The following is an 11,578-nucleotide window of genomic DNA, read 5'->3' as shown; positions in this document are numbered from 1 at the left end:
TACTCTTCATTGTAGCCTTGGCATGGAGAAGCGACAGCAGGAGTTGCTCCAAATTGCCAAGGAGAATAAGATGATCCAGTCTCGTCTGAGTCACTGCAGGTCTCACTATGATGCGAGAACCTTCCATGAGGACTGGCTCAAAACTCTCAAGGGGATGAACAGGATTGCACATTACCCGCGAACAACAGCAAATCAGCAAAAGGTTACTTTATTTATTTTTTTAAATTTTACATAGTTACACGACTGCTGTTATTCATTTACAATGCACAAGCTATAATCTGTAATATATTTATCAAGCACAAATTGTATCATGTGATCATTACTGTACACAATATAAAGACTTCATTTTATATGTCAATACCAGGGACAAAGAAACCCATTCTCAAAAAGTGCAGTGACTGTGATGAAGAACAAAAGATCAACGCTTCACACACACAACAAGGCCAATGACAAAGCAGAGACTGAGGAAAATGTGAAGAGGGAAGAAACCAGCAAAACAGAGGGTACAGGGAGAGAGATACAGCAAGACATAGCTCCTGAACCAAATGTACCTGAGAAATCCATCTCACCAGGTACACCTGAGAATCCTGGTTCTTCTGACACCTACAGCAGATAACCCCCCTCAAAATGCTTAAACATTTCCCCTCCTGGTGGAACACCCCTCATACACCTAACACACTCAAGCGTAAGACTGCTGATATAAAAATGCAAATAAAATGTTGGTTTTTTTTAAATAAATGAATGGTTTAAATGCATATGTATTGTTTTTTTCATAATGAAAATAAAGCATACTGCAAATAGTGAAAGTTTTTAGTTAACGCGGAACTATCTGTCCAGTATGAGTTTCCGTAGGGCACACTTTTGCAGAACACCCGATGCAGAGAGAAGCCGCGGATTTGATTTTACGCAGCTAGCAAGCTAGCACGTACTGTTCTGTCCACTGTTTGATACACTGTTTTTATGTGTCTCTAATAATGACATACTTCTGATAGTCAGAGAGATAATTCTAAAAAATATCAAAATGAATCTCGACAGACTTCGAAAGCGAGTACGACAGTACATTGACCAGGTAAGAATTATGATTTCTTTCTGAGTTTCTGTGTTGCTAGCTAATGCTAGCTTGAGTGCAAACCTGGCGTCACTGGTTACAAACATTCATAGACTGCCTGCCTGGCTAACTTCAAGCTATCACCCGACCAGGCAGACAGCCACCCGCAACATAAAAAGTACATTTGAGTGACTCTTACCCTGTCTTTGTGTGTGTTTACAGCAACAGTATCAAAGTGCTCTGTTTTGGGCCGACAAGATAGCATCCCTTTCTCACGGTGAGTGCCGTTAGTGCTGTTTAAGACTAGCCAGGATGATAGCATAATTAACCTACCAACCTGTTACCTAAACGTACAAAGCTAATGTTAGTAAGGCTCTGTTTTAGGGAGGGTATTCGTGTTTTGTGCCTGTTCTTGTTTGTCATTGGTACTTAGCAATTTAGCTGAAAGGAAACTTTTTACTCGTGATGATGGCGGTCAAAACAGTAGCTTACCAACAGCTGTAACGGTGCTGTGCAGCCTGTCAGTGATGACCCAGAACCAAACGGACTCTGTGGATTTAACTTACACTTTTCAGCGGTGATTCATAATGAAAATCTGCTGGATTCAGCGGAATGTTTTGTTAGTTAAAGTGATTTACACTATTCATTTAAGATGACAAAGATGAGCCAAAATAAGCAAACGTAATACATTAAAACAAACTAAAATGATCTAAAGCATACATACTTTCATACCTACTGCCTCTAAGGTAAATCTAATTTTTGACATATTGTCACACTACACCACAAACTTTGATCTTATTGCTAACTGAACATGACACAGGACTGTCCCACACATGCACAAAGGTGTGGAGATGTGTTTAAACGCAGTAACACATTCCGTGTGTGTCTGGTCATGACTCTCCTACATCTTTGTTTTGGCATACAGAGGATCCCCAGGACATCTACTGGCTAGCTCAGTGCCTTTACTTGACCTCACAGTACCACAGAGCCTCCCATGCCCTCCGTTCGCGAAAACTTGACAAGGTAAGTGCAGGCCAAGTGTGAATGGTATGTATGCCATTCAAAGCTATGTGTTGTGAAGTGAGTTTATGTTTATAACACAACTCAATACGTGAAGAGTATGTAATGATTTGTTATGTGTTTAAATCAAAATGAAACCAATTACTACAAAATCATCGATAGCGTAATCTTCCTTATGTCAGTCCCCAGTTTAAATCAACACTTGTCTTCTCACACACAGCTGTACGGAGCCTGTCAGTATCTTGCTGCTAGGTGCCATGTAAGTAACTGGAAAATACAGATGTTATCAGTTCTAAACCTTCTTCTACATGTTGATAAATTGCAGAATATAAGCTTCTCACCTGCCAGATATTGTACGTGCGTCAGATTGACAATATTCTGACTGTTTTTTTATTTAGTATGCTGCCAAAGAGTTCCAGCAAGCCTTGGATATCCTGGATGCAGAGGAGCCAGCAAGTAAGAAGCTGTTGGACAGGAGTGTGAAAGAGGACAATGGGACACCAGAGTCAGCGAAGGATTGGGACATGTCCCCTGCCTCGGTAAGTTTGGGCTGCCACTAAAATTCTGGAATATTTTGAATACAACCCTATGATTTGGGTGCTTCAATTAGATAATAGATTTTCAACTGGCTTATTTATTATTTTTCCATAATGTAATGTTGCATAGGTGAGAGTTTTTATTAAATGCTGCTGCTGCAAATTCATGGCTGCATTGTACCAATTAAATGTATTTTAGTGTCCAGATCATTCAGCCATGTGCAGTTCAAGTTCCCACAAAAACACCCACCACCAAGTACAGTTTTATTTACCTTGTTGGTAATAATAACATGTTTGCATGCATACAGTGCCATATATTCAGTCCCTTTAAATCCATTCACAAGTTCAGAAACCAACATTAGAAATGTTTCTGTTGTTCAGGTATCTTCCTACAACCTTGATTGGCATAAGGGATTTTCACACTGCACATTCTTAGCCCAGGGCTAAAATATGCAGCAAGAAAAGCCCTATAGAGTGTTTATGTCCTACACACTGCAAAAACATGAATGGCTGGATTTTAAAAATGCATCTTATGAACTAACAATTATTATTTTTTACCCCAGTACCCCTGTATGAGATTGTTGTTTTTAAGTCAACATCAGATTATTTATGATGTTAAAATACTATAATCTGCACTGGCTTTTATGTTATTGAATCCATCTGCTATGCATATATATGTATATGTACATGTATGTATATATAATTTGACAAGACTTCATTGGTTTCAAGCCGGTCATGCTGATGCAATTTTGAGCAGATGGACTCAATAACATAAAAGCTAGTGCAGATTATAGTGTAGTTATAAGAGATAAGCATTGTCAGTAATAACCAGTGGAGTGCAGCAGATATGATTGAGCAGGAATGTTATGTGACATTTAATGTTGACATAAAATGTCTTCCATGTCAAGATGCGCGAGTTGTTTCAGACTGCTGCTTTAATCCACTCCTGTTATTATTATGGATGGCCCTTAAAAATATATGAAGTTATGAGTAAAATTATGGACATTTACGAGAGACTTGCATTTCTTCTCTCCCTCTTCCCTCTCTGAAATATTTCAGGTCAGCAGCTCCATTTGCCTCCTGCGGGGTAAGATCTATGATGCCATGGACAACAGACCACTGGCCACCTCCAGCTACAAAGAGGCCTTGAAACTGGATGTGTACTGCTTTGAAGCCTTTGACCTTTTAACATCCCACCACATGTTGACTGCACAGGAAGGTGAGGCTGAGCTGTGGCCATGATGTGCATTCATTCTAAAAATGTCTACACATATTTGCCATTTATTATCATTTCAGTAACATGTACAACAGCAATGTATGTGAAACGTGTGTTCATTTTTCAATAGAGAAAGACTTCCTTGACTCACTTCCTCTGAGTCAACAGTGCACCGAGGAAGAGGAGGAGCTGTTACACTTTCTATTTGAGAATAAGTTAAAGAAGGTAGGAGGGCTCTGCATGTGTTCTAAAAAATTATTATATCACTTTTTCTCTTTTAGTTATGTGATTGATTAAAGGGTAAGGCTGATGATATCCTTTATTCTTCTTGTTACCAAGTAATCCCATGAAAAAAACAATGATGAATCAGTCCGACTAACAAATATTGTCTAAAGCCTGATATGGCTTATTCCTCTGTGCCATAGACATATTATTGTTCCTTTGTTGTCCAGGAATTATTAAAAGCACATAATTGAGCCACATTGTTACATAGAATGATAATAAACGTAAACTGTATATGTTTAGTCAATCCCAGATACATCATCCTGCCTTGTCCATTAATATGAGCTCTTTGAGAGCTAACAACCAAATGGTCCCCTACAGTGTTGCCAAGCTTCATTTGAATACAGTCATTAAAAATTGAAATGCAAATGTCTATTATGGATATTCTGGCCTTTGTTTGTTCTGACCCATCTTCATCTATCTCCTTGTCTCCTCTCCTTGTTTACTCTTTTCCCACCTACTCACACTTAAACCCTACACCCACCTTTCATATACATGCATAAACACTTGCTCTCTTTCCCTGCTTCTCTTTCCTACTGTAGTATAACAAGCCCAGTGATTTGGTGGTGCCAGAGATGGTCAATGGTCTTCAGGACAACTTGGATGTAGTGGTGTCTCTTGCTGAGAGACATTACTATAACTGTGATTTCAAGATGTGCTACAAACTCACATCAATGTAGGTGTCTTCAGGTTTCCTATCAAATTTTTGTGTGTTGAATTTGTCAAATTGCACTGCAAATAATGAAGAGGTTCATAAGGAGCTGCTCTTGAAATGTATGCCCTTTATCCATATTGTAATATCTCAGCTCTGTACAGTGTGCAGCTTCCTTTACTGTACAAATTTTCCTGAAATTCATACCACAAAGTGATTTTGTCTAATACACATCTATGATGTCATTGTAGAGTAACAGTCAAACAAAACTAGCTGATAAATAATGTCCTTTGAGCACAATACCTCTCATTGCAGTTGTGCAGGTTTTAAAATGGCAGTTTAAAATAAAATGGATAATTTTACTCTATATTACCTTGTTCACATCCCTTGTGTTTTATCTGGCAGCAGCAACTCTTGCCAGTGCCCCAATATTATCAATATTTCATATTGTAAGAACATGATTTCATTGCTGTAGCTTGAAAGCTTACTTTACTGAAGTCAGATTTAATTACTTGTGATCATTGTCCGACTGGGAGATAATGAGCGTAAAACATGGCTCACTTATCCTGCTTGTGTTTCCCAGTAGAAAGCTGACATGAGTTTATCTTCTCATTTTGTATTTACTCTATAATGGTTATGATGCGAAGACAGCTCGATGGGTAGCTTGGTCAAAATAAAATATGTTTTACCTACATATGGATACATTTGAGGATACTGTGGATATTCTGTTAATTAGGCAAATGGTTTGGATTCCACACTATGAAAAGGTTAACAAGGTACTGCAGTATAATGTCCCAAATTTCCCACTGACGATCAATAAAGGTCAATCTTATCTCTTGTGAGTAAAAAAAAAATGCAGGGCAGTTGAATGCAGCTGTGTTTTTCTATTCCAGGGTGATGGTCAAAGACCCCTTCCATGCCAACTGTTTACCAGTCCACATAGGAACTCTGGTGGAGCTTGGAAAAGCAAATGGTAAAATAAATATCAACTGTTAATTCATGCATTAAGAATGTTTAGTGTATTTGTTTGACCTTCCCATCAGTATAATGGTTATTTCATTTTACACAGTTTTGAGCTTTCTTGTGTTTTTTTCCCTGCAGAGTTGTTCTACCTCTCGCACAAACTTGTCGACTTGTATCCCAACAACCCAGTAAGTGTTGCAACTTTATCACTATACGTCTGTTTCACTCTTAACATAGTTTTCAGTATTTGATAACTAAACAACAACTTCTTCTCAGGTATCCTGGTTTGCAGTTGGGTGCTATTATCTCATGGTTGGCCATAAAAACGAACATGCTCGGCGGTACCTGAGGTATGCATCTGCACACTCGAAAGGAAGTGCATCCTGTTTGAGGCCACATTACAGAGTGTTTATTTTTAGCCTCAGTTATGCATATTGGGTTTTGTGTTTTCTCCTGTAGTAAAGCCACCACGCTGGAGAGGACATATGGTCCTGCATGGATTGCCTATGGCCATTCATTTGCCGTGGAGAGTGAGCACGACCAAGCAATGGCTGCCTACTTCACTGCTGCCCAGCTGATGAAAGGGTAGGTACACGTCCTTCAGCTCAGCCTATTAGTGTATTAGCCTATTAGCTCAGTGTTATTTGATAGAAAAGCATGTCTCTGTAAGTTATTACTTTTGAAAAGTTACATTTGAGCTCTGCAGCTGACTTTGTTTGACTATGTTGGAGAGCAGGCACAGACTATCAAGTCACTTGTCACTAAACCCCACATTTCTTTTACTGATAGTGCAGGAGTTTTACTTTTAGAGGTAATTTTTATGTGATTCGTTTGTTAAAAGTATTTTTTATGATTTTAAAGTCAGCCAAAAACGTCCACAAGTTGTAGATGTTGCTCAGCCAAATGCTCATCTAATAATGGTGTTGCTAGTAGTATATTGCTAAAATAAAATGTTTCTACTTCTGTGAATGTATCTTAGCTTGTCTTTACAATTAAAACTGTCTGCATTCAGAGCGACAACTTGAAAACATGCAAATCTGCAAAAGAAGGCAGGCTCAGGTATTGGCCTTTTTTTGGCTGCAGAAACCTTTGTAGGAACTTAGGGCAACTTCTCTAACAAAAGCAAAGAAATTCATTATTGCACTCATCCGTGGCTGTTAAACATACTTTACAATATTAAAAGATTGTCTGTTTTTTAACTTCAGCAATAGTTTTTATGGCTTCCAAAGATTTTATTCAAACATAAAGTAGGGATACATTGGGCCTTGTTTGATGTCTCCTGTATTCTCTCATCAGGTGTCACTTACCCATGCTCTACATCGGCCTGGAGTACGGTCTGACCAATAACTCCAAGCTGGCCGAACGTTTCTTCAGTCAGGCTCTCAGTATCGCTCCTGAGGACCCATTTGTCATACATGAGGTGGCGGTGGTTGCCTTTCAAAATGGAGAGTGAGTCATGCAGTCACAAACACACATGATCACACTCAGGCCTCTAGTTAAAAAAGGAACCATACATGTTATTGACAGCACAAATGGCACACAGTGGTGGTATTTGTAAAAGCTGGTTTTAACTGACTAAAAAGTCTTTTTTGAAATATGAACTGTGTGCTGTTCATTTCAGTTGCTGATAATCACATATGGCTGCTACATGTAATCAACAATGAATGAATGACCAATAATGACTATTTTCTTTAGAAGGGAAGGAATTTTGGGTTAAATTGTTTCTGCTGCAATCCTGCATTGCTGCTGGCAGAAAGATTTACATCAAATTATTGCAACTTACATTACTTTGTGCATTAGCTAACACACATTGCTGTAACTATCAGTGATTTACATTGTAGCATCTGATTGGAAAAATCTAAATTGTCCCTCTTTAGGGTCAAATCATTCAGATTACAAAAAGACACATTTACTTAATAAGTGGTATCTAGCCATGTAGATAGATTTAGTTTAATGTGCGCTGGTTTTAACATGTGGATAATCAACATTGTGTTAATTGGAACTACTTTCTGCTGATGAAATACTTCCTATGAAAACTGTTGACAGAACGGTTTGTTAAGTATAATGTGTTCCTGCTGTGAACACAAACAAATTTCCGTCCATATACAACTTTGCAGATTAAAATCCAAAATATCTGCAAAATGTGTATGTTTTTTCTCTGTCTGGGTACTGACCCTTTTAAAACTAGGAAATTGGTATATACACAAATTTGCGTAACTCATAATGCACCTGATTTAAAGATGAGCTGGAACAGCAGCCACACATGAAGGGTACACAGATTACACATACGGGTTGACACACTATTTTATTGAAGATTCAGATGTGCTGTAAGAATGTCTTTCATATCTGCTTTTTTAGTTGGAAGACTGCAGAGAGGTTGTTTCTTGATGCAATGGAGAAGATCAAAGCCATAGGGAACGAGGTAACTGCTACATTTTTTTAATCATAAAAGTGAAAACACGACCATGTCTCTGCGAGGGATACTTACTTTATCTGTTTTTTTTTTCTTCTTTCAATTTGAGGTCACTGTGGACAAATGGGAGCCCTTGTTAAACAACTTGGGTCATGTGTGTCGGAAACTGAAGTAAGTATGGAGCCAATTTTACTGTTCAATTTTCTATTTTAATGAATGCTGTTGAATAGGCCCAGTAGGAGGAGTGGGCTGCACTTACATCTCTGCCTTTCTTCCAAATGGCATAATAGATTTCAGTCTTCGAGCAGCACCTACAGTATAGTACTATTATGGGAGGATAAGTTTAGGCTGAGTTGATAAATGAAGAAGATTAGTTGGCGTGCAATCTCCTCTAATTTGTTCATTGACCTTTTTTTCTGCCAGCCTGCTACAAACCATTTTCAGAGATGTGCTTAACACTTGTTCTGTTGCAGTCATTCAGCATAGGTAGGGCCCTCATTGAGAATTCATGAAATAAACCTTTAATGAATTATGCATAGCCACCATTCAATAGTCATAAGTGGCTTGTGAAATGTGCGCCAAACAAGTGGTTGTTTTGAAAGGCTTTGATAGTTTTTATGAAGACAGAGGGTTTGATCCATGTAGTGTGTAAGCCTCTTGGAGGTTGTGGGTGCGTCATTAAAACATTCATGGTCTTTCTAAGGTTTTATTCCTCCTATGTATTCCTTTTATAATCTTGTATTACTGAAAATGAATAAAGTTTTCTGTTTTAACGTATCATTATGAACTCTGTAGCCGCTTTAATAATGGTTATTATACAGTGTTTGGATCTGTAATTTTGATATATGTCATGTAGTAGTCATGTGTGAAGTTTGTACGATTACGCTTTTTTTTTTCTCGTCATGATGCCGTCATTCACGATAAACTTCAAACATACAGCAGCTTTCAATGAAACAAAAAGTGCCCTTGTCAAGTTGTTTTATTGTAGCACTCAAATTAATGACTATATCCTTGTTGTCAATCATCTATATTTGTTGTCAATCCATCACTAAACACAGTCATGGAAAATTTAAATAATTCAGTTTAAATTACTTCAATTTACCGTTGCCATCTGCTTATGAAATGTGTTGACTCCACTGATTTTGTCTTTACGACGATGTTTATTTCCATAGAAAGTACGACCAGGCTCTGGAGTACCACCGTCAGGCACTGGTGTTAATCCCTCAGCACGCCTCCACCTACGCTGCCATAGGATACGTGCACAGCCTCATGGGCGACTTTGAGAGTGCAATTGACTACTTTCATACGGTACACCGGTGTTTCATTGGTTGATTTTTGTCAATACGTGTTTTTTTTTAAGAAATGCTTGATGCTGATTTGGTTTCTTTCTGTGCAGGCACTTGGACTGAAAAGGGACGACACTTTCTCTGTGACGATGCTTGGCCACTGTATTGAGATGTACATTGGTGACACAGATGCCTATATAGGTAGGGTACAACTATACTGCAGTTTCAGTGGAATTATTATCATCTTTTATAGATGGTTTCAAAAGAATTGTGATTATTTGACAGTTATGAAGCTGGAATTCAGCTGTACTAGTGTTAGTAATACTTTTTGTTCTTGTCTCTACACTTTTCACTGACTGCGGTGGAATGAGTTTTTATTGGAACTACTTCATCTAGTTCATACTGAGGAATAAGTCCCTAGTGTGCGTTACTGGCTTTATCCAGGGTAACTAGGTCTTTGGGCATAGATTTGTCATGAAGGTGAGATCAACAGAAAAAATGTTGGAGTGGCAACACAAATCCCAGTGGCAGATGTCTTAAACCCAAACCCCAAACTATCTGCAGGGCCACATACCACAAGAGGCAAATGAGAATTTTTGAACTTGTGTCAGCCAAAATGTTCATTTTGTGGCAAGTATTAATATATTCACACCAATGAATATTAAAACAGAAAGTATTGTCATTTGTTTCCACTAAGGCACAGACATCAACGACAAGGTGCGAGGCAGCTTAAACACTCCAGCACTGATGAAGATGCTGAACACATCAGAGCCTGGTGAGCTTCTAGCCACGCCGAGATTGGAAGACACCAGCATCACATCCTTGGAAACGCCACTGTCCAATCAGGACAAGATGATGCTTGGGACACCTCTGCGACTCTCTTTAACCCTGGAGTGTGATATGTATGAGAGTGATGTGATGTTAGACACCTTGTCAGACACCAGCACGTGATGTCATCCTGTCAGGAGGTGGAACTGTCTTAGCAACAGGTTGTCATAGGTACACATATCCGAGCCCAAGGACTACTATCAAGCCAAAACTCTTGGCACCCATCCTCCACCAAAGGTTTCCTGTGGATTCTCCCTGTTGTGCATTAGATATGGTTGTTTCTGTACGTGACAAAACATAGAATATGCCATTGTGAACATTATGAACATGACTAAAAGAGTGTGAAGAGTTTGTTTACAGCACCTGCTGTACATCGTATTCATTTAGCAAGAATGCACTTTAAAAGGGGAATTGACATGTGCCTTGGTTAAGGGGTTGAATACTTGGTTAACTTTGGACCTTGGGTTAAGCCTGAAGACACTGGGAGCATGTGGTCCTCTGACACTTGATTGAACAGAGCAAACACAGCCATACACCTCACATCAGATCTAAAAGACTATAAGTTACCTATTGCTGCCTATGGCAGGACCCTCCCTGTTGCTTAACCTGTGGATTTACATGTTGAATAAAGAGCCAGCTCAATACAAGCAGGTTTGGTGAAAACAATTCTTGCGATTCCTACAATAAACAATGAATTTATCTTAAAAATCTTAATGTATCTGTGTTTTGTGTTAGAAAGAAAAAAGTGTGATCATAAAACCAATATTATGTCATAAGGGCTACTATAGGTTTAATATCATCAAGGATTTTGTATGTATAGTCCAATATTTCTACTTACTTGTTATATCAACAAAATGATTGACAAGGCACTTATTGAGATACTGTAGATTACATGTATAAATGGATGAGTTCCTTTCAATTTAAAACCTGTAGCAGGATGATAACTTGCAAAGTTATGTAAACCACTAAATGAATTAAATTAAAATAAAAATATAATTTCAACAAACATTTGCTCGTATAGTCATTGATGATGTAAAACAGAGATTTTACCTCTTAATCCTAACCCCTCCAGAGAAAACAAGTGATGTAGGCTACATGTGGTGATAAACTGTGGAGCTCTGTCCGTCCTCTCAGATGTCATGTTGTGGTTCAGGGGAGGAGTGAGCTCTCAGAGGCTCAAGTGAAAACACACAATGATGTTCACAGTCAAGACAGTATTTCTCCGTTTACCTCCTGGACCTTCTTTCCGATGGAGAGCAGCTTTAGTAATTTGAGGAGAGATGGGCTGTACTCCGTCTAAGTCTGCCGTCATTTACAGCCAAGACAAGGTGTGC

The 11,578-nt window shown here is 38.6% G+C and overlaps 1 protein-coding gene across 1 annotated transcript; it reads left to right on the top strand.

The window, feature by feature from the left end:
* The first annotated feature begins 893 nt into the window (after positions 1 to 893).
* On the top strand, positions 894 to 10,891 carry cdc16 (cell division cycle 16 homolog (S. cerevisiae)). Its single transcript, XM_073474382.1, has 18 exons — positions 894 to 1,069; positions 1,271 to 1,325; positions 1,974 to 2,071; positions 2,289 to 2,327; positions 2,467 to 2,607; positions 3,664 to 3,823; positions 3,951 to 4,045; positions 4,645 to 4,778; positions 5,648 to 5,727; positions 5,856 to 5,905; positions 5,994 to 6,067; positions 6,177 to 6,302; positions 7,014 to 7,166; positions 8,076 to 8,139; positions 8,240 to 8,301; positions 9,303 to 9,438; positions 9,527 to 9,617; positions 10,114 to 10,891. The coding sequence occupies exons 1-18, from the start codon at positions 1,022 to 1,024 to the stop codon at positions 10,365 to 10,367; spliced, it is 1,860 nt and encodes a 619-aa protein (XP_073330483.1). The 5' UTR covers positions 894 to 1,021; the 3' UTR covers positions 10,368 to 10,891.
* The last annotated feature ends 687 nt before the right edge of the window (positions 10,892 to 11,578 follow it).

This window comes from Pagrus major, chromosome 9 (assembly GCF_040436345.1).
Source record: "Pagrus major chromosome 9, Pma_NU_1.0".
NCBI lineage: Eukaryota > Metazoa > Chordata > Actinopteri > Spariformes > Sparidae > Pagrus > Pagrus major.
This window is presented reverse-complemented; position numbering and strand designations above follow the sequence as displayed.